Source organism: Loxodonta africana, chromosome 11 (genome assembly GCF_030014295.1).
Source record: "Loxodonta africana isolate mLoxAfr1 chromosome 11, mLoxAfr1.hap2, whole genome shotgun sequence".
NCBI classification, from domain to species: domain Eukaryota; kingdom Metazoa; phylum Chordata; class Mammalia; order Proboscidea; family Elephantidae; genus Loxodonta; species Loxodonta africana.
Window position 1 is genome coordinate 65,393,997 of NC_087352.1, and position 24,303 is coordinate 65,418,299.

Consider the following 24,303-nt stretch of genomic DNA (forward strand, 5'->3'; position numbering starts at 1 on the left):
GATCGGAAGAGCATTGTATGTATAGATGGCTTTTGGTAGAATAGACATGTTTACTATGTTAAGTCTTCCTATCCATGAGAAAGGTATGTCAAACTATCTTTTTTTAAAGAGTTCGCTCAATTGCCAACTCTAAAAAAATTCTTCCTTGCCACTCTACTTCGCAGTGAGTTCCCCACTCTCTTCAATTTTTGTATACAACCTGACATTTGATCATTTTCCCACAAAATACCTTTATTTCTTCGGTGAATGCTAGCTTTCCTTTTGCCCTATCACTAAACCTAGAAACAACGGAGGTGGTGAACAACCACTTATTGATAGAACGGAACCTATTTTTTTGAATTAAAAATGCTCCCTTAGAAGTATACTCCAATTGTCCCAACAGCCATTAAACCTTACAATAACTCATATTAGAGCTATTTTCACTTAGAGTTAAAATCACAGTGATGATGCATTATTTTTCAACAAACTTTTGAGTAACACAGAACAGTAGGACATCCATAAGTAGAAATTACTGTAGACAGTAAGAATGACTATTTTCTTACTTTAAGCTTTCTGACAAAATGCTCAAAGGGTATTACTGTCAAGTTCCAAGAAAAACAAGGTTGCCACACCTCTCACTATAAGGAGTCATTGTCGCACAATGGTTAGCCCTCGGCTGCTAACTTAAAGGTTGGGAGGAGAAAAGACCTGGCGACCAGCTCCCGTAAAGTTTACCAAACCACCAAACCAAACCCAGTGCCGTCAAGTTGATTCCTACTCACAGCGACCCTATAGGACAGAGTAGAACTCCCCCATAGAGTTTCCAAGCTGCGCCTGGCAGATTTGAACTGCCAACCCTTTGGTTAGCAGCCATAGGATTTAACCACTATGCCACCAGAGTTTCCATAAAGATTACAGCCTAGGAAAACCTACAGGGCAGTTCTACTCTATATAGGGTGGCTACGAGTGAGAATCAACTGGACAGCACAGGATTGCCCCTTCTCACTATGCCAATGGATAAATCCAGATTAGAAGGGCCATCCTTAGGACCTACAATAACTTTAGGTTTATTAGCCTCCCGTTTTTGTGATTTTTTTTTCAGTTATTTACATATTCTATTGTGAAGCCCATATATCCTGAGCAATCAGAGTTACACTGGTACTTATTTTTACTCAACCTCTCAAATGTCTAAACAAAGGAAAAAATAATACACCTTTTTCCCAAGAGCTGGGATAAACATCAAGCCGTGTTTTGAGTCCGGTCACAACTGATTACTCTGAACAAGCTTCCTCTATGAACACCAACTCTAAAAAACAAAAATCCACATTTTTTCCTATCCAGTATCACAGCTTAAATTTTGTAACGTCTTGCCCAAAGAATGCTATATTAACAGATGAAACATCATTCGCTCCAAATTTGCTTCAAGAAAACGTTAATAACTGATCACATGACAATACACTGACAAAAGAATTTCCAGATTTTTACATTTATGGTGGATATGGAGCGCCCTCTGCTGTATCTGCTGAGGAAACTTCAGCAAAGCTAAATGCATCTAAGACCAAACTAAACAAAAAAAACTACATCCATTGCCTTCGAGTGACTGACTGACTCATAGGGTTTCCAAGGAGCGGCTACTGAATTCAAAATGCCAGCCTTTTTGATTACCAGCTACAGCTCTTAACCATTGCACTACCAGGGTTCCAAATAAAGAATGGGCAATAAAGTTCTGGGAAATTGGTAACTGTAACTCTTGTATAGATTTTGAAATTCTCTTATATGCAGTGAAGCATTTTTCTTCACACATTCTTTGACTCATCTAAATTTACAGAGTGGAACAGAAAAATGGGAAAAATGTTCCTTAAGATGTAGAAAATGCCCCACTGACCTCTAAGAGCTTGGACAGTTATGTTATAGAATCCACAGTTGTGAATTTTGATGTTACAATCTGTTCTGAAGGCATGATGGGCCTAAAACATTCAATGGAAGATGTTTCATGATATCTGAGGCACTTTAAACTAAAAACAATGACTTATTTTCTGAAATCAACCACATTGAAAATTCAGTCTAAATAACTGTCTAAAAACTATACAAAGTTTATTTATAATACAGAAGTAATAATATGATTTGAAAATGCTTTGAAATATGGAAAGTCAGTGAAAGATGACTAAAGACACACATTTTAAAATGAGTCATACATTTTCAGAAGTTGAGGAACGCATTTAACTTCCATTTGTCTAGACATAATCAGTCTTTCTTTATATAACGTAATTATATAAAACTAAACCTGAAATTTAGAAAATATTTACCCCAGTGAGGAAGACGTAAAATACTAACTGCATGATTTGACTGGGTGAAATAATTACGAATAGTTACGAAATTGCACGAGGAAATGCTGTTTTAAAAGAAAAAAGACATGCTTCTTATTTAACAGGCACATTTTAAGGTAAGTTTTTGTTTTTTTAAATGTAAATTTGGAGCACCATCTAGTGGCAAACTAGTAACAAGAAGCTTAAAGCTTCTGTTTCTGAAATTTTATGATTCAATTTTCATAAAACAAGTAACTAACCTGAGTGAAAGAACATGAGGTGGAATCCGTTTTCTCAATCTTACTCTTAAAATACCCCCATCAACACACACAGAGCCACACGAGAGAGCTCTTCTCCAAGAGAAAAAAAGTCTATTATTTATCAGTTTCCAAAGAAGAGGTGAGTAGAATCTGTGAATCTAATATTACAGATGTAATGTTACTCAGTACACTAGAGTATTCCACTGTTGTTGGGTTCCGTTGAGTAGTATATTCTGACTCACAGCGACACTTCCACTATGGAATCACTGTTAACTTGATTTTTGTGGTTAAAATACTCAACAAAATGCGAGCTAAAGGAACATAGGAAAACTTCCAAATTACGATTTTCTCCAAACACACCATAAAAAAAAAACAAAACAAACACATAGTCATGAAGTCGTTGTCGACTCATAGCGACCCTGTAGGAGAGCAGAAAAGGTCTTCCACGGCTGTGAATCTTAACGGAAGCAGACTGCCGCATCTTTGTGCTGCAGAGTGGCTGGTGGGTTCGAACTGCTAAGCAGTTAGTAGCCAAGCAGTTAAGAGCCGAGCCATAATGACTGAGCCACTATAACATTTTATAAATAAAAAAAAAAAAAAAATTTTTTTTTTTTAATAAATACCCTCTGTTAAATCAGCAAATTATAGTCAACGACTTCCACGACAATTTCATTACATTACTTGGGTCTTGGTTATTAAAGGGAGTGCCTGGCCTTGACACAGAGGTGGTTCACAGATCCAAATTCTACCACAGATGATTTTTCACATGTAATAAATTAAATTTGAATATGTGAAGTGTCAGATTAGGGAATTAATCAGTTTATTATGTTAATAATCAGACTACACTTGATGTATTGTGTTAAATTCTGGGTGTCTCATTTTGGGGGAATACTAACAAAACAAAAAATGGCCTTACCTAAGAGACCAGTTTAAAGAGTAATCTGAAAATCTATTTTCTGTGGAAGGCTGGACAAACTTGCTTTAGCCCAGAGAAGAAAGGGCTACATGGAAGAACAGAAATATTTATTTGTTCATACATTAATTCAACACGGATTTACTGAACACTTTAGCAAGGCATAGTTCAAGGCTCTGGAGGTATGGTGGTAAGCTAGATGGGCAAGGTCCCTGCTCTCACGGAACTTGTTTTCTGAATGGGGGTGATGACAATAAGAAGATAACAAGATCCACGAGGGCAAGGATTTCTGTCTCTTCTGTCCACTTTGGTATTACCCAGCCCTTAGAACAGTACCTGGCACATAGTTAGGTGCTCAATAAATATTTGTTGAATTAAATTAAAAAAAGGTAACTTCAGTTTGTGATACTTGATATAAAGAAAACAAAACAGTAATACGTAGAAAGTAATTGAGAGAGGGTTGCATGAGGATTACGTTATTTCAAACTAGAACGTTATAAAGGGTTTTTAATAGCAGAAGCCATTAGAACTCAGATTTGATAACCAAAGTCAGCCTTGCAAAGATCTGAAAGAAGAGCTTTCCAATAAACAAACACAAGAGCACTTGTCTAAGGCAGGGGTGGTTTGACATTTTCAGGGAACATGTACAAGATCAGTGTGGGCAAGCCTCAGAAGCCATAGTAAAGTGTCTAGATTATACTCAAATTATTTAGGCAAGAGATGCTGGTGGCTTCAACTAGGGTGACAGCAGTGGAAATCATGGCAATGGGTGGTGACTTCATGTTTTGCTCTAGAGATAGACAAGATCTGCTAACAGATCTGATATGTAAGGATGAGGCCAAAAGAGGTACTAAAAATGACTCCTAGATCTCAGGCTTGAATAACGGGGTACGCGATGTTGCTACTTATTATTGACATGGGGAAATGAGGTAAAAAGCAGGTTTTAGGCAGGGAGTGGGGAAAGGGGACAACTTACCATGTAATTAGAATTTCAAAGAAGAAGTTGATACATGATCGTGACAATAATGAAGCAAACTGGTGTAGAGAGCTACAGTTCTGAATGTGCTTGCATACAGATGGCTTAAAAGCCATAGAGGAAAAGAGTTATTAGGAAGAAGAGGGATGAGAGTAATTATTCCACAGAAATCCAAGGGCAAAAGCAAAGAATAAAGGAAGTTAAAGTGAGTTCAGTGTAGTTCAGTAAGAAAAGGAATGCTCTAATATTCTAATGAGAGCTGCACAGGAAGAGAAAGGACTGCCTGCCTACATTACGGACTTTCCAACAAAGGAGGTATTTCAACTACAGAAGCAAGATGGCTATCTACAGGATTATTGCTAAAGAGATTCCTACATGCAATGATGGGAGTTCACCCTACATGTCCTTCAAAGGTACCATTTTAAAGGACCTTTAAGACGCTATGATTTATCTTTATTATACAACTTATTTTGATCATAAATAGATTCCAGGGTAGTCATTCTCTGTTACCTGTTTTCGTCAGCAAAAGGTTATCCAGGTGCCTGTCTCCAACTCCAAGTATATATGTAATCACACAATAGCCAGCTGCAGTAACAGTCCAAAAGAAGAAAAAAAGAATTATGAAAAATACATGTAGACCAGGTTATACATTCCACTGAATATAAAAGCAGGATATCCTACTTTACTTTCAATTTTCTTATTACTGTTTTTAATATCTCACCTAAATTCTCAAATTAAATTTGCTGCATCACTCTTCAAGTGGTGCTTCTTTACAACTGCTGCAAAACATGCAATTCCACAGATTGACTAAAGGCTCCGCAATGAAAAATTACAAAGCGACTTATTAAGGAGTATTGTATTTGGTATCCATCAAGAAAAATTAGCCTCAGTACGCTAAGAATACATTTGAACTCAGTACACTGAGTTCTACAATACATGATTCACTTAAAAACCTAGTTGTTACTCAATACTTGCAAAGGGTACAAAACTCCTACTGATAATGTGCCCAGGAAGGTCACTGAAATGTGCTCGGCTGCTAAATGAAAGGCTGGAGGTTAGAGTCCACCCACAGGCATGGAAGAAAGGCCTGGCAATGTACTTTCCAAAAGTGAGCCACTGAAAACCCTGTGGAGCACAGTTCTACTCTGACACACAAGGGGACGCCATGAGTTGGAATCGACTCCACAGCAACTACTGTTACTGGTATTCTGAAAGGTAAGTAGAAAGACAAAATATAATTGTTTTATGGCATGCAAATTATCACACGTGATCAAGTATTAGGAAGCAGCTGTGGTAGATTAAAGACGGCCACAAATTCTCTGACACTCCATTTAGAGGTGGGCTCTATGTCATCTCCCCTTGAAACCAGTCAGTTGCTTTGACCAACAGAATATAACAGAAACGACAAGTTTCTCAGCACTGGCCTTCAGAGACCAACAGTTTCCACTTCCTGTCTCTTAGAATACTTGCTCTAGGACCCCAGCCACCATGCTCTGAGAAGCCCAAGCCACAGAGAGACCATGTTTGTGTAGGTGCATCAACTGACAAGCCCAAGTGAAAGACAGTATAAACTGCCAGTCATTTGAGTGATTCATATCTCAAATATCCAGCCTAATTGAGTCTTTAGATGTCATGTAATTTTTCTTAGATCATGGAAAACAGAGACTTGAATGTCTGAGAAAAACAGGAAAAAAGAGGAACAGAGGTTGGGAAGGAAATACAGAGTAAAAGAGAAAGGCGGAATAAAAGAAGTGAAATATTTTGTCTCAAACATTTCCATCAGTACTTTTTACAGTCTTCAGATCTAATACACTATATGTGATCATTTTTATGAGCTAATTCAGTTACATGGAATACATGTTTATATTCCTATAGTAAAAATAATTTAAACTATGAAAGATGCTAAAATATATAAGTACATTTTAAGTGTTTTGAAAATTCCTAGGAATACTACAGTTCTCAGTCAAAAAAGGCACATCTAGAATAAATTTGGGAATGAGTTATAAGGTCAAAAATAGCTTGGAACACTATCATGCAGGGGCATTATTTAAAAAAAAAAAAAAACATATACAAGAAAGCAATTCCTACACCAAAAATTTAAAATATAGTTATAGGTCCAGAAAACCCTCTTTTTGCTCTCACCCTCACTTTGATTACTTAAAAAAAAGGTATAACATATTATATACCATATATTACTCAGGGCTCAACTCTAGTGTCAACTCCTTCATGAACCTACTCTTAAACTCTATAAGAAATCATCCCTTAAGAAAGTAAAAACTAATCCTCTAGGACATAAGCTCCATGAGGACAGGCAAATGTTTTCAGAATATACATAAAGCTCTGTGGCATGCTGCTATTTACTTATTTCCAGGAAAGGACCACAGCAACCAAATCAAAAATACCGTATGAGGCACTGTCTCAACACAGCACTGTTACCTTAGCTCTTGAGGTTTATCTACAGCATCATTACTGCTGACTGAGACTTTTCCCATAGTATACTTAAATGCCACAAAACCCTGCTGGCATTGAGTCGATCCCGACTCATAGCAACCCCTAGGACACAGTACAACTGCCCCACAGGGTTTCTAAGGCTGTAAATCTTTACAGAAGCAGACTGCCGCATCTTTCTCCTGAAGAGCAGCTGGTGGGCTCAAATTGCTGTCTTTTGGTTAGCCACGGAGCGCTTAACCACTGCATTACCACAACTCCTTTACTTAATCGTAGTTACTCAAAAACAAGGAAAATCAAGGATAAAATTATTAGCTTCCAGGAAGAGGTACCTTTTAATTATAAAATAGTTAAGTGATAGCAAGGACACATCCATTAAAGACTAAACGGAACTTGTATTTTGTTACTCCTATAATGTCAAAGCATGAATGACTTCTTTTATTGACATTTTTCATCTTTTATTCTTCTGGACAATGAATAAGGAGGACCGAAGAAGAACTGATACATCTGAATTATGGTACTGGTGAAGAATACTGACTATACCATGGACATCTAGAAGAAGGAACAAATTTGTCTTGGAAGCAGTACAACCAGAATGCTCCTTAGAAGTGAGGATGGCAAGATTTCATCACACTTTGGGCATATTATCAGAGTGGAACAATCCCTGGAGAAGACATCATGCTTGGTAAAGAAGAGGGTCAGCAAAAAAGGAAGACCCTCAATGAAATGGATCAACACAGTGGCTGTAACAATGGGCTCAAGCACAGCAACAATTGTTGAGGATGGTGCAGGACCAGGCAACTTTTTGTTCTGTTATACACAGGGTTGCTATGAGTCGGAACCAACTTGACACCACCTAACAACAACACAACAATATTCTTCTAAAAGAGTATTTAAATCTTAATGTGTTTGAAGCATGTATGAACATGGCAACACCAGGATGGCCTGCTTTCCTTTACTCGACGGTATCAATGGAAAGTAATAGCTTGAAAAACTTACCACAGCTTTTAACGTAAGTGTCCATAACCTCAGCACTTATCCCATTAGGTCCGTTCTCACTTGGTGCATATTTTCTAAAAAAGTTCTGAAAGGACATTATTTACATGTTTACCACATCTTCAAACAAATTTAGACACTTTGAAATCATGACCAACAAATCTCTGGTTTAAAATGTAGTCAATAAATTCTAAAATTTGAATTTTAAGAAGCATATCTCTAAAGAATCATTCTTATTACGATGCTTACAGACTGTGAAAACAAAAATATATGCTGCTACTTCCATTCTATACGAAAAACATTAAATAAAATAAATTTACTGTTTTAGCTGTTTACTTAATTTATCACTTTGTTTTGCCACTCTCCTAAAAGTGAACACGAGTTTTTTTGGTTTTGTCTATGCTAACAGCTTTACTGGCATGTAATTCACATACCATATATCCTCCTGAAAGTGAGTATGAGTTTTTACAATTACCGTTTAAGCTCAGCTACTGAAACACTGTTTCTATTAAACAGATGAATGAAATTAAGTCCAAATTTTTTAAATAATTAAAATGCGAGTAGTAAGAATTCTCAGAAATCAGAGGAAATGAATAGATAATACTAAGAGAAGTACTGAACAAAAGAATTATAGGGATATAATAAATGTAGTACATAGCATCTGTATGTACTAACATGGAAGTCTCCTGTTGATAATGATGTTTACCTCTGAGGAAAAGAAAAAGAATTAAGGGAGGAAGGATGATTAAAAATATATATATACATTTAAGTCGATATACTTTTATAAAAATTGAATTTCTATAACAAGAATATGAACTGTATAAATCTTTAAAATAGATACTGTACCTGAATGCTTCCTTCTGTATCAAGGACTTCAGCAACAGGAACCGACTGGATAAACTGCATGAAGCCTATACACGAATGTACGTATTGCGTTAAGCACAGCTACTGGTTAAGGACTAATAAAAATAAAGATTCTGCAAACCTGAACTATCTGAAAAAGGTCTGTAAACACAATATTAAGTTTATACTGCCATTTATGCCATGGTAACTACAAGAAAATATTTTTAAAAAATTAAGCCAACTTAAATCTGCATGTTTTTCTACACACCATTATTGCTTATGAGAAAGTTATGTCTAAGTTTTTTTTTTAATAATCTCACATCAAAAATTTCTTCCTTCTGCAGTTTTATAACATACATAAATTTAAAATATTCTAAATTTAAAATCACTCTAAGAAATCTGAAACTGTGGCATACCAGTGACCTAACCCTAAAACTGTATGTTTTTTGCCTCCTTTTGTCTATATCCATTTTCTCCCTTTTCCTGGAAACGATACTAGCAGGAAAGAATAAATCCCTTAAACTTCCAAAAAGAAGGGGAAGGAGAGAGTATATATGGAGAATGAGAAGTAGAGAGTAACAACAGAACTGTTTTTAAAAAAAAGTGAAAGTTGAATGAAGAAACAGTATTTTAGGATCATAGTCATGTTCCAGTTTTGGAGAATTTTACATTACAAATATTTGCAGGCAAGTTAGAAGATTGAGTACCCCTTTAAAGTAAGGAATGCCTCAGTTATTCTTGCATCACAACTCAATAGTCTGCATTAGTTCTATTGTCTTAAGATAAATGAAAGTCAGTAAATTTTTACAGGAGAGTAAGAAACCATTCTATGGGAACTGAGAAGATTTAAACCACCAAATTTGTGGTGGGGGGTTAAGGACGGGAAAGAGGGGAAGAGGAGTAAAGCATGTATTTTTGTTTCTCCCAGGTCTCTAAGAGTAAGAAGCTTGTGAAATTTATAACAGGCATTCCCACGGAATCTTCCACCCAACTTTCAGAGGTTATTCAATCTCAAAAAGACTTAGATGTGATAGGTTAAAAAATAAAATAAAATGGTTGATTCAGTTCAGTTGCTAAGTGACTCAGTTAATTTGCTCAGTTGCTGGGTGACTTTTATAAGCAGAGCGTAGTGCGAAGCCTCTCTGGGTCACAGTAATTCTCAATAATGATTCAGGTTGCAGATTACCATGTAGGAAAAGACTGTGAAGTTCCAATCACTTTAAATGCAATGGAACACATCAAAAGGGTGTTACTTTTTCTTCCAAAGATTCTGCTTAGTGATTTCAAGAGGTAATAACAAGAAAGAAAGAAATATCCAATCGGTCTTCAGTGCTGCATGTGAAGGTCAGTCTTTAATACTTAGTGTTAGATTTTCAATTGAAAAAAGAAAAGTATACTCATTGGGCAATGAAATAAAAAATCACGGTGTGAAATAAACTTACCGTGTTTTGTACTAGTAGCTAGTACTTTATAGGGCGTCAACTTCAAATCCAGATTTTCTTTCCGTAACAGCTTCCAATCAAAAGATAAAACACAAAGACTGTCATGAAGCAGTTTTGTGGACACATATTATAGCAGTTAAATATAACAGATGTTTAGGAGATAGCCTAAATTAAGGCAATTTATTAGTTAACTCTGATGATCACAATCAATCATCAAAATAAATTTATTAAACATTTATCTGAATGATGGTATGCAAGATTTTTTATTTTACTCTAAATCACTGTCAACAGTTTTCAGAACAGGTTTCAACGAACAGTAGGGTTCTTCCATGATTTATGCACTCCTTTCTGGACAAAAAGTCTTTTAGAGAAAAGGAAACATATGCAGTTTCATTTTATACTCATCACAGAGGCCATTCTGCAGTTTACAAAAACAACTAAATATGTTCAAGGTCAAGTGGAAATTGTTTTTTTAAGACAGTTTGTAAATGTTACAAATACTTCTTTCTCAATATACAATGTATGCACTAAACTATAGTTTTATAAAATGAAAAACTGTCCCCACCAATATAAGGTTCGTTCACCTTGTCCATGAGTGAAATGATTTGAAGAATGAGTTGATCCTGGCGTAAATCATCTCCATGCTTAAATATAACTGGATACTTGCCTCCATCTTCTGTCTTGAAGAACAACTGTGCAGGCATAAGGGCACTCTGGGGGAAATAAAAAAAATTTGGATGTAAATTAATAAATGAAGACTTACTCATACTCAGACGGAAGCCAGCATAAGGAAAACAAGCAGTTTTATTTAGGTAAACAGTACCTAAATAAAACAAGATGGCTTGGCAGCAAGTTGCCGTAGGGTACAATGGCTAGATGAACTAGCAGATAATTAAAAGATTACATGGTAAAAGAGTATAAGTTTTATAGTCAAACATTCATGGATATGAATCCAGGCTCTGCCAGGAACTAGCAGGGTGATCCTCACCTGTAAAACAAAAATAACACCTCATCTGCATAACTGCTGAGGCGATCAGGAACAATAGGCGTTAAGGGTTTGGCACCACCCCTGATATACAGCAGGCATTCTACATAGGTTTGCAGTAGTTATTTCTATTGTTACAGCTAAAATGGAGTAAAGGAGGTGAAACATTACAGCATAAAAATGTGCCAGGTAAGAAGTCAGGAGACTTGGTTTCTAATGACAGGTACATGACAACATGTTTCTGTGAGATTAAAATTACTCATTTATAAAATAAAGGAGATCTCAAACACCTCTCTTTTCTTCTGGAAAAATTGTATGATGTTTTCCCCAGAATCTTCTCCTTAGTTAGATGAAATCTCTGATTTAGTTTAGGTACATACTGAAATGAGCAACAGGAAGAAAAGAGAAATTAAATTAAGAATCATACAAAATCTCACGTAGAGCTGACACTGAGAACACTGCGTTGGAGAACAGTCGGAAAACTGTTCTAAGAGATGACCAGTGAGAGAAAATTATATATGATAGAAATTTGGAGAAATGTCAGACAAATAAAATAGGCCATGAAAAATAGTAGCACAAAAAGTATCACATAGAGGGATGAACGGACATGTAATAAGGACTGAAAAATGTCAGCCAAAGAGTCAAAGCAGTAGGTATATTGTTGTTTACTGTAAAAATCTTTCAACTTTGTTACATGTTTGAAAACTTTCCTATAAAATGAGGGAAAAGGTATCAAAAACGCTTCAAACAATATATGTTTAGAACTCATAAACTCTCGGGGACTCCCAGACTTTACACATTAAATGTATCTTAATTTTATCCTTTTATCATCATTGGTAAAAGAATGTATTCTATAAATTACCTTGCGCCCTAGTCCCTAAAAGCTCAAGAGTAACTGGAAATGATCTTTCTTAAGATAAATGGTGGGCAGGAGGATCTTTGTTCTGATTTCCCTTAAGGAAAAACTATAAATCATCTGAGCTGACAACCGCGGCATAACTAGCACTAATCCCAGTGCCTTACGGGGTCCATTCTCCACACAGATCTAGCTTTGGCTCTCAAGCTAAGGTCTAAGAAATAACTCTTTTTCTTATATTTTATTGTTGTTGCTGAGAACATACACAGCAGAACAAACACCAATTAAACAACTTCTACACATACAATTCATTGACACTGATTACGTTCTTCAAGTTGCAACCATTCTCTTTCCTTTTCTGAGTGGTTCCTCTTCCATTAGCATAAACTGCCCTCTAAGGTTCCCACCTAATCTTTCAAGTTGCTATTGTCAATTTGATCCCATATAGATAGATCTTAAAACAGTACAATAAGCAAGGCAGACATCCTTTACTAGTTTAGCTAAACTATTGTTTGGTTTTAAGAAGATGCCAGGGGATATTTTTGGTTTAAAGATTATCTCAGGGCAATAGTTTCGGGAGTGTATCCAGCCTCCATGGCTCCAGAAAGTATGGATTCCACGAAAATTTAAGATTCCTGTCTGCCATTTTTTCCCTTTTGATCAGGATTCTTCTACAGAATCCTTAATCAAAATGTTCAGTAATGGTAGCTGGGCATCATCCACTTCTTCGGGTCTCATGGCAAAGGAGGCAGTTATTCACAGAGGCCACACATTCCATTTTCTTCTCCTATTCCTGACTCTCCTTCCTCTGTTGCTTCAGATGACTAGAGACCAACTGTTATGCCTTGGATAGTTGCCTGCAAGCTTTTAAGACCCCAGGTACTATACAACAAACTAGGAGACAGAATAGAAGTATTAAACATGCTATTAGGCCAGTTAACTGGGATAGCCCACGAAACTATGGCCCTAAACCTCCAAAGAAACCAAATCCCATGTAGTGTTTGATTATAAGTAGCCTCTTTTTGTTGTTGTTCTTATATCCATCACATAACTTTTGCCAATTCAACTTTTTACAGGTGTACAGCTTATTGACAGCAATTACATTAATCCGGTGTATAACTCCACCCTTAATCAACGTGAATTTTTCCTCACTGTGAACTATAATTCAATTCTTCATAAGAAATAGCCCCTCTTTTCTTCTTCCCTCTCATTCCTGGTAACCACTAATAAACATTGGTCTCTACACATTTGCCTGTTCTTGTCTTTTTATTTAAATGAGGTCATATAATATTTGCCCTTTTGTGATTTACTTATTTCACTCAGCATAATATCTTCAAGCTCCATCCACGTTGTAGCATGTTTCAACACTTCATTCTGCTTTCTGGCTGAATAGCATTCCATTGCATGTATGTACAACATTTTGTTTATCCATCCATCTGCTGATGGGCATTTAGGTTGTTTTCACCTTTTGGCTACTGTAAATAATGCTGCAATGAACACTGGTGTACACATGTCTCTTTGTGTCACTGCTTTCAAGTCCCTCGGGAGTATTCCTAGCAATGGAACTGCTACATCATATGTAGTCCTATTTTTAGGTTTTTGAGGAATTGCCACAGTTTTCTATAATGGCTGCACCATTTTGCATTCCTACCAGCAAAGGGCAAGGGTTCTAATTTCCCCAAATTGTCACCAACATTTTACATACATATTTGTATATATTTTAATCTTAGCTATCTAGTGGGAGCAGAATGGTATCTCATTGTGGTTCTGATTTGCATTTCTGATGCCTAATGACATTGGGCATCTTTTCATGTTTTTGATGGCCGTTTGAATGTCTTTCTTTGGTAAAATGTTTATTCAAGTCCTTTGCCCATTTTTTGATTGTTTTTTTTTTTTGTCTTTTTGTGGTCACGTTGTTGAAATTTTATATCTACTTTGGTTATTAGATGCTTATTGGGTATACAGTTTTCAAAGATATTGTTCCAGTTGGTAGCTTGTCTTTTCACTTTTTTGGCAGTCTTTTGATGAACCGAAGTTTTTAATTTTTATGTGATTTCATTTATTTATTTTGTCTTTTAGTTGTTTGTGCTTTTGTTATTATATTAGATAGTCCATTGTTAAAAGCTAGGCCTGACAGCATTGTCTCTGCATTTTCTTCTATGAGTTTTATAGTTCTAATTTTTACATTTAGGTTCTTAATCCACTTTGAATTTGTTTTCTACAGAACATTCTCAAAAATACTAGAAAAAAAGGTCCTTAACATTTTCAAGGGGTTCATGAAAGGACAACAGGGATTCATGGATCCCCCTACAACTGTAGGCAGAAATTTCCAGGTATGTGTGAGCTTATGTCCAGTTTTCTAAACTATATCAGCCATCACTTTCATCAGATTCTCAAAGGCATCCATGACCCAAAAACAATTAAGAACTACTATGCTAGAGTTTTTTAGTAGTTGCCCCTGAGACATTATTTCTAATCTCCAAACCAAATTTTCAAGGATGCCCATACATTTAAGAGCTAGAAGAAAAAAAAAAATGAAATCTAGGTGTTAGGATCAAAAAGATGTCCCATGATACATTATTTACCACCTACTTTGCGTAGGATAAGACACGATTATAATACTATATAATTAAGGATAAAAAGTGTTCATCTAACAATAGTACCAGATACACATTTTTATATCCCGCTCTTCTAAGTCTTACTGTGTGTTAGATATTCTTTCCCACTATATTTGAAAAAATGGCAAAATTACCATTTTAACTCACTGTTCTTGATTATTCCTTAACCAAACCCACTGCCGTCGAGTCGATTCCGACTCACAGCAACTCTATGTGGTAGAGTAGAACCGCCCCATAGGGTTTCCAAAGAGTGGCTGGTAGATTTGAATTGCCAACATTTTGGTTAGCAGCCAAGTTCTAACTAGTATGCCACCAGGGCTCCTGATTATTTCTTAGAGAAAAAAAATATCAGAAGCTGGTCTTGTGTTAAGTGCTTGGTTGCTAACCAAAAGCTCAGCAGTTTGAACCCACCAGGCACTCCACTCCACAGGAGAAAGATGTGGTAGTCTGCTTCCATGAAGATTATAACCTTGGAAACCCTATGGGGTAGTTCTACTCTGTCCTACAGGGTCTCTATGAGTTGGAATCAACTTGACAGCAATGGGTCTGGTTTTTTTGGTGTGGTCTTATGTGGAAGTTCCAGCCCAAAGGAAGCCCAATTGTTACACGTACACTGCACTGTGTGCAGCTTTTTACATTCCATCCTCAACTGGGCTGTAAGTGTGAACTAATAAACATATTCACTGTATCTTCTATAGCAGTATTTTTGAAACTGCAGGTTGTAATCCATTAATTAGCTCCGAAACCAATAAAATAGGTTGTAAGCCACATTTAAAAATTAATGCAAAAGAATAATCTTTAAAAGAATAGAAAATAACATGTAGCAAGATTAAGTATTGTTTATGAAACTTTTGTTTAAGTTGTATATGCTGGACTCAGGTTGCTTTAAAAAAACACCTCTTAAAAAAAAGTGAACTATTTCTTACTTTGACTCCATACCTTTTTAAATATATTAGTTGTTTTATAAATCTTTTCTTATTTGATACAAAGTAATCAAATACAACTTATGCCCATCCACCCCTAGAATCATAATACCTAAAGTACATGTCTCACAGGGATCTGTAAGTACAAAGCCCAGCAAGTAATGATGGTCAACAGGCAATGATGCTCAGTCCTCTAACCCTTTCGCTTGATTAGAGAAGGCAGCTGCCATCAGTTATCTATACCTGTCCAATTGGTGGCCAGCCAAAAGAAAGTCTGGACTAAAGAAAATTGCTACTTGAATATACAAGAAAAAAGTTCACAGTAAACAGATAGAGAATTGAGAAATGTCAAAAAAGGTAAATGCAACTCATATCTAATCATCTGAACTTAAAAACTGAACGCATAATTAATTTAACTTTAAAAAAAAAAACGTTGCTGGGGAAAAATAGGTGTGGCTCTGGTTAACAAACATTTTGAAGGATTAAAGATTAAAAAATAACCCAGAGATAAAAAGATTTTATATATTTCATACAAAAATATCCATGTAATGGTAACACAAGAAAATCTTAAGAAAAAAACACACTGAAAGTACCTTTTTATCTACCATTTACAAATCAAGTAAGATTATAAATATTCCCAGCGATATAATAATTTTCCAAGGTACTGTCCCTACTCCAGCTTTAAAGAATTTGGCTATAATCATATACAATAAAGATCTATCACAGTTACCTTAAATAATGTAGCTGTTTCTGGGATTATCCCTCTAATTTTCACCTGGGGTTCTAAAGGTAGTGGGATAAGTTCTACATCTGACAAATTCATCTTTTCATTGTCTCCCAGCAGTGCCTGTAGTCTCTCATTCTAGAACACATCAGAAGGGATTAAGTTAAAATGGTAAAGCAGTTTATAAAACAAATTGTACAGACATAAAAACCGATTCTATTAACTTTAAGATATTTGCAGAACACCATAAAAAACATATGCAAAGTAACATAAAAGAGATAGCATGTACCAGGAGCCCAACAATAGCAGCAGCATGCCTCGAAAGGAGCAATCCCTGACTCAGGAGCCAGACCTTCACAGGAAGGATAGGGAATGCATTTCTCTTGCTACAGCAGAAAAAATAATCAGGAATATATTCAAGTTGGACTTAAATATTCAATTTCTATTTTCAAAGGATTTGTGAAGACATAGAGAGAAACTGTAATTTTATTTGAAGCTTTATTTTGCATGACCAAATATTATGTGAGCATTTTACTAAGCTGCTCTGGTACATGTTTTGAGTTTAAGAAGGAAACTCAGTTCACTTGGAGAAACTTAGACCCTACCTTTTACCTTCCATTGACTCTGTCTGATGAAACATTTCCTAAGGTATCATCGTTCTCTTCTGCTGACATTAATTTTGGCATTAAGCCAAGATTTCAGAACTAGAAAAATCCAAGTCATGATGAAATGGCTTCATCATTTAGAAACATTTATAGTGTTTACAGCAAGCCTGTCTATTCAATTTCAAAACAATTTCCTTTGAAGGTGTAGCAGTCTTGCATTCTTTAATAAGGTGAGCTTGTTCTTTAAGGGGGGAAATCCTACTTGCCAATTTAAGCAGGAAAAAGCATTCCAACTCCAATAATAATTGAAAAGACACAGTATGCATCAAAGGTGAACTCAGGACCAGTGACTGGATGTTCAGAAAAATGTTATCGAGTACTACCAATATATAAAATTAAGTCCCTTCCCTTCAGTAATATTCCAAACCTCCTACTGAATGATGAACTATCAAGTTAAAATCAACAGAACTGGTATGAATTTCTATATCCTCTTTACAAAAGTCAATAAATAAATCCAACAGAATAAAATTTCGCCCCAACTAAACGTATGATTAGATATACTAACATGATGTAACGTCAAATAATCTCAGTTTCAAGTTATTTTATCTTTGTCAAGGTGCTGATAAACAGTACCAAAACCAAACCATACCAAACCCAGTGCTATCGAGTCGATTCCAACTCATAGCGACCCTACAGGACAGAGTAGAACTGGCCCATAGAGTTTCCAAGGAGCGCCCGGCGGATTCGAACTGCCGACCCTTTGGTTAGCAGCCATAGCACTTAACCACTACGCCACCAGGGTTTCCGATACACAGTAAGACAGCCAGAAAACAGACAGTTTTGAGTTTAAGAAGGAATCCAGCCACTTCTCAACCACCTCCACTGCTATGACCCCTGGGATCCAAGCCACCATCATCTCTCACCTTGATTATTACAACAGCCTTCTGACTGCTCTTACCCCTCAACCTCTGCCTCCTATTGTCTCTTCTCAAAAGCACCCAAAATGCTGCTGTTAAAATGACAAAGTCTGGCCATGTCACTCCTCTGTTCAAAACCTCTAAGAGTTTTCTCTCTTACTCAATGTTTAAGTCAAAGACCTTATGATGGTTTAAAGACATATTCCAACTGGTCCCCCATCATCTGTCATCTCTACCAGTCTCTCCCCCACTCATTTGGTTCCAAACATCTTGGACTTCTTCCTATTTCTCACATATGCCATACCAAACCTCAGGGCCTTTGCACTTGCTGTTTCTTCTGCCTAGAATGGTCTTGGGATATTCACATGACTTGCTCCCTCACCTGTTTCAGGTGTTTGTCCAAAAGTCAGCTTCTCAGTGAGACTGTTCCTAACCATCTATTAAGTCAAACACTATTTGAACTCAGTACTTCCTATTTCCCTTTCTTGCTTAATTTCTCTCCATAATATCTAACATTCTCTAGTATCCCCACCCACCCCACTGCCATTCTCTAGTATACTATGTACTTTATATCTATGTAAAATTAATCATTTACTGGATCATGAGAAAACACCTGAAAGGATTTTTAACTAATATTGAGATTATATTAAGAATAGTCTGCCATAAAATAAAGGCTGTGTGGCACATGCAAAATTCATTGTGGGGGGCTCTAAGCAATGTCCCCAATAGGTAGTTATCCTCCAGAATAGCTACAACTGAGGTATAACTAGAGGCTCATTTGCTAACCAGAAGAGCACATCACACAAAAAACAGGCTGTGATTTCAAACATAAGCCCCAAACTGAAAGTCACAAGAGCAGAGAACTCCCTCTACTGGCAGGGTTTGGGACCACACAACTTCTCACACAGGTACGTCTCTGGGGAGAGGTGCTCTGGGGGGAACAGCGGTAGGGATTCATTTATTTAACCATGGTTTGCTATTCGTCTCAACAACAAGGAAATTGCCAGCTAAATAAGAACATGTTTCTCCTCAGCCTATTTTCCCCTCCCTATCACTGAAGACGTTATTCTTTTCAAATATTTTTGCTAGCATCTCTCTTTAGACCTGATCCCCTGCCTTTGAGCTCCTGACTCAATTCCTTTTCTTTTCCTCTCTCCACTTTTCTCTCATAAGCCCAAAAAATAAGAATAATAGCGAAATGTGTTGTTTTACAAAAACCTTCAAAAAAGATCTGCCTGTTATCTAATGGCATTAGTTAAAAGAAAGATGTGAAGTAAATCCTCTATACAATTTAGGCTACAAACACAGGAAAAAATGACATATGAATAGACACTTTATTATTCTACTCATCAAGCAGAGGCTTCACAGTTGAGAAAAAGATTAATGTACTAGTAAAGGGAACAGACACAAGGCCAACGTTATTGTTAACGACTAGTCGTGCAAACTTGGGCAAGGACTCTAAACCTTCCTTCTAAGTTATAGTTTAAATGATCTCTACAGCGTACCAAATTTTAAGACACTAAACTTCTAAAATGAGAGCCAGTAGAGCCCTGGAGATAAGAATATGGACTCTGGGGTCAGAACCTGGGTACAAATTCCAGCTTCAACACTTGCTAGCTATGTGACCGTAGGCAAGTTACTTAACTTCTCTATTCCTCCTTTTCCTTACAATTGAGATTATAATAGTACCCAGCTTACAGGGTCGTTGTGAGGATTAAAGGAATCAATATACATAAGCTCATAAAACAGCATCCCCCACATTATCAATGTCTATAAGTGATCTTATCACTACAGTTACATGAAAAGAATTTCACAATAAATAACACTCCAAAAATATCATAGCCAAAACCTGGCATTTTATACTGCCAAGCCATGCTTGGTCATAAATAGAAAGCAAAGCCCAGGAGAGGCTTACCTTTTTCTTACGATTTCCGCTTTCACGCTGCACTGCCTTCATCAGATACACCAGCCGATCTACAAATGTCTGCTGTGCAGCCAGCAAAGAACGCATAACTCTGACAGACTTATCACCCTGAAGGAAACCAAAGGAAAGGAAAGGAAGTTCTCTGTAGCATAATGATCACAGTGTCTTTAATAGCATGGGCGATCTTTATTTATTCTTCTAACAGCTGCAAATATCAATACAAAGTAAAATTGAAAAGGATTAATTATATTGATTCAGAGATAATGAGAAATATGCTATCTTAGTTAAATACCATCAATCCTTCCACAGCTGAAAACTTACCTGAGTCTTTAGTACTCAGTACTGAGTACTGGCCTATCAAAACAGCATTTTTATCTACATACAACCATGTGACTAGGGAGGATTCTTTCACCTACCATGCATTCACTCATTTTCCATAGATATTCAGTAAATATCTGGAAGTCTATGATGTCTTCAGAAATATTCTGGCATGTAGCAATAAGATACTATCCTCAAGGAACTACAAATCTTTTTTTTTTTTTTTGAAAGGATAATACTCAAACAGCAACATAACATGCACATGCTTAGTAAAATACAAGTCATATAAACTAAATGCTGGCTGCTAACCGAAACAGTGGTTCCAACCCATCAACCGCTCCATAGGAGAAAGATGTGATGGTCTGCTTCCGTAAATATCACAACCTTGGAAACCACATGGGGTAGTTCTACTTTGTCCTAGAGGGTTGTTATGAGTCGGAATCCACTCGACAGCAATGGGTTTGGTTTTGGGTTTTTAAACTAAATGGTATAATTAATACATAGTGATTACCAATTCATAAATTAGTATAAAATACATTTTTCCATTTAATCTTCCAATTATCTTGGTAAGGTTGGCTGGACAAATATTATCATCCCCATTTCGAAGATAAGGATATTTAAGCTTAGAGAAACGGAAATGTCTTCACAGGGTGACAAAGGCTGTAAGTGACAGAAGTGAAGACAGAGCTGTGACATTGCTTTAAGAATGACAAGAACATTTGGAAGAAAATGGCCTCACAAATCTCTATAAACTATTATGTTGTTGTTAGCTGTTAGTTGCCATCAAGTTGATTCCAACTCATGGTAAGCCCATGTGTGCAGAGTAGAACTGCTTCACAGGGTTTTCAAGGCTGTGACTTAAAAACTATTAAAGAAGCAAAAATATCAGTTATACATACAGCCACTGCACTACGACCATTGTCAGATTTCTGGGGATGCATCCAGTCTTGACAATAAAAATAAAATGCGGGGGGAGAGGAAGTGGGCACAGTTTTGTTTTCTCTTGTTTCATGTACGGGCTTATTTAATTAATCAAGGGTCAGCAAACTTTCTTTAAACGGCCAAAGAGTAAATATTTAAGGCTTTGTGGGCCATACAGTCTGCATTCCAACTATTTAACTGCTATCGCAGCAGAAAAGCAGCCACAGACAATATGAAAACAAATGAGCATGACTATGTTGCAATACAATTTTACAAACACTGAATTTTGAATTTCACATAATTTTTATGTATCATAAAAGATCACTCTTCTTTTGATTTTTTTCAACCATTTAAAAATGTAAAAACCATTGTGTGCTCATGAGACGTACAAAAGCAGCTGAGAGGCCGGATTTGCCCGTGCACTGCCACTTGCCAACACCTGTATTAAACAGTTACCTTCAACAATGCTTGGCTGAATCTTCTCATCACATTCAAGTACATCTCATGGGTCTTTGGATCTCTCTGTTGAGTATCTTGATCTTCACATTCCACTATCACATACCTTAAAAATATTTTTATGTCATTCATATGACAAAAAAAAACTCAGATTCATTTTGTAAATATTTATACCTTCCCATTAATTCTTATTTGCAAAATATGAATTTTGAAAGTCAAAAATTAAGGAGTGACATATACAGCCATCAATAAAAGGTAAATTAATAATAGTGATCCCTTATATTTGTGCAACATTCTAAACTTTCTTAAAGTTTTGCCATTAAAACAAGCATATTCGCCTAGTATTTTATGAAGCAGATACAGCATTAACGTCCTCAGGGGTCATCTAGGGTCACATATCTAACGAAGTAACTCAAGAACAGGAACTCATGTCTCCACAATCTAAGTAATATTTGTAGGATTACATAAGGCTCTCTTGCTCTGAAAAACACTTTGAAGCTACTTAGTAACTTCTAAAAAATGAATAAAGTTTATAATTTGATTTTTTCCTTCCCATCCAATTTCCACGTAATCCTCAATTTTTCTCTCATAAAACTGTAGTGTTAGAGAGTTAAAGAAATGCTAAACATTTTCATAAAAATAAACTGCTTACACAATTATAAAGTTATATAAGCCTTGGTCTGGATTAGATTTTAGAGATCACATAGTCCATAGTTTCTAAATGTTCTGATGAGAATGAACCATAATAGCAAATGCATTTTATATCACAACTCAGTACACACAGGCATATGCGTACACACACACACATAAAAAAGGGGGTTTTTTTCCACAAAGTAATACCGTTACAATGAGCAATACGCTAATATTTCTTATTCTGTTGTATTTCATTTTTCTTTAGATAACATATGCTAGCTGTGAACTTTTAAATTGATTTCAATTGATCATGATGTATAGTTTGAAAAACACAGACCTAGATCTTGATTGTTTTATCAAGAGCGAAATTGAGAGAGGCTGTATTTTGCTCATGGTGGCACAGTTATTCGATACACCCAGTGCTTCCAAGTCGATTCCGACTCATAGCGACCCTAAAGGACAGAGTAGAACTGCCCCATAGAGCTTCCAAGGATAGAGCTAAAATCATAACTCATAGAACTTTGATTTCTCAGACAAGAGTTCTTTCTACTCTGAGCTAACTAACTCTACCTACTCTTTATCTTTAAAAAACTACATGAACTTTTCAACCCCCTTAAATGGTATGACTTTTCAGTTCTCAAGGCACAGCCACTTATTATTTTCCCTTACGCTACTTTTGGGAAAGAGTATACTCAGCCATCTAGAAGGTTAATTTCATGACAGCAGAGTGCCTTCTGTTGAGCACTTCTACGCATGAGCTCATAGTAGGTGCTCAATATCTTATTGTTGAATAAACAACTCCAATTTCATGGATTTTACCATTATTTAAATGTTGGGAATTTTCAAATATGAATCCCTTTCTTCACATCTGAGGTCGAGTTTTCCATTTCATTATACAGCCTGCCTTCCCATTCATTCACCTTAATTTTAAAGCACCAGACCCACTTTTCAAGATACTGTCTATCATCTTTAATTGAACATGTTTAAAACTGAACTTATTACACTAAATGGGACATTTTTTCTGCCTGTACTAAAGGACTTTCTCATGTAGCAGGGTTTACAACTTTGCCAAAAAGGGAAACGAAGCTCTGATATATACTGCATGGGGTCACTTTTCCACATGTTTAAGTCTTAGCTCTATTAATAGGCTATAAAGAAACTGATGCCAGGGTCCATATCTTAAAAACTTTCAGTATACCCTTAAACATCCAATAGCCTAATTAAAAAAAAAAACTGTTTTAAAGATTGATAAAAAAGTCTTACCCTACCTACTGCCTAGTACAACGTTACGGATAATAAGAGATGTTCTACCATCCCCCAGAGTCATAGAGCTCAGAGCCATACCTCTACTTCCTTTCTTGTATTCAAGTAATTCTGGGTTATATCATGTTCTCAACAACGGTTCTAAATCAAAAATGTATTACTGAGGGGTGAAGCCAACATGGCGGAGTAGTCAGATGCTTCCGGTGAACCCTCTTACAAAAAAGACCCGGAAAAAACAAGTGAAATGATTATTTTTATGACAAGCTAGGAGTCCTGAACATCAAAGGCAAAGTCAGAAAACGGACTGAGCAGCAGGGAGAGGGACAGACAGTTCAAAAGCAGAGAGGAGTTGCTGGACCTGAATTGCCCGGAACCCTCAGGCACCATTCCCAGGAGCAACTGCAGTGAGCTCGTGATAGCATTTGGCCACAGTTTCCTCAGGGAGAAAGAGCCAGCCATACAGCCTACTCACACATCCAGACCCAGAGAAGAACAGCGCTCTCGGCAAAAGCTAACTACTTGCATATATTTTACAGCACCCCAGCCCCCAAGGTGGTTTCCGTGGCTGTTGACTTCCCTGGGCCTGAGATAGGCCTTGCTGAGTGCCCTGAGCCATTCTGCCGGCCTTGGAGAAGGAATAAATGCACAATGGGGGGAAAAGATAATCTGCCAGATCCACTAACCTGGGGAGCTCAGAACAAAAGCAGCTTCTGTCCAGACACAAATGGTCCATGGACTTTGAATACCATTCAGCCTGCATGAACCTGTGTGGGCCTATTTTAAGAGAACAGGCTCTTGCTGGAAGGCTGCAACTGTTTCAGCTGTGCGGCGGGGAGGTGGGTGTTTGATATTTGACACCACTTTGCCTATTAAACAGGGTCTTCACCTACCCACATCAGGGTCCTAAGGTATGGTGGCTCCACTAGGTCACCTAGCCACCTCTGACAGGGGTCCAAGGATAACTGGTACCTCCCAGTCCTGACAACCAAAAGGATTG

At 36.7% G+C, this 24,303-nt stretch overlaps 1 protein-coding gene across 3 annotated transcripts in view; it reads right to left on the reverse strand.

Annotated features, from left to right (window-relative positions):
* PIK3C3 (phosphatidylinositol 3-kinase catalytic subunit type 3) overlaps positions 1 to 24,303 on the reverse strand; it is a 144,220-nt gene that overhangs the window by 33,831 nt on the left and 86,086 nt on the right. For 2 of the 3 annotated variants that reach the window (XM_064294591.1, XM_064294590.1), the window contains 8 exons: positions 21,411 to 21,516; positions 19,707 to 19,823; positions 16,276 to 16,407; positions 10,748 to 10,876; positions 10,164 to 10,233; positions 8,725 to 8,789; positions 7,882 to 7,966; positions 4,945 to 5,019 (listed from right to left, as the gene is read on the reverse strand). In XM_064294591.1, the coding sequence (XP_064150661.1) occupies positions 4,945 to 5,019; positions 7,882 to 7,966; positions 8,725 to 8,789; positions 10,164 to 10,233; positions 10,748 to 10,876; positions 16,276 to 16,407; positions 19,707 to 19,823; positions 21,411 to 21,516 (779 nt within the window). The remainder of the gene's footprint in view (positions 1 to 4,944; positions 5,020 to 7,881; positions 7,967 to 8,724; positions 8,790 to 10,163; positions 10,234 to 10,747; positions 10,877 to 16,275; positions 16,408 to 19,706; positions 19,824 to 21,410; positions 21,517 to 24,303) is intronic. The other variant, XM_023543837.2, reaches the window with a different exon arrangement.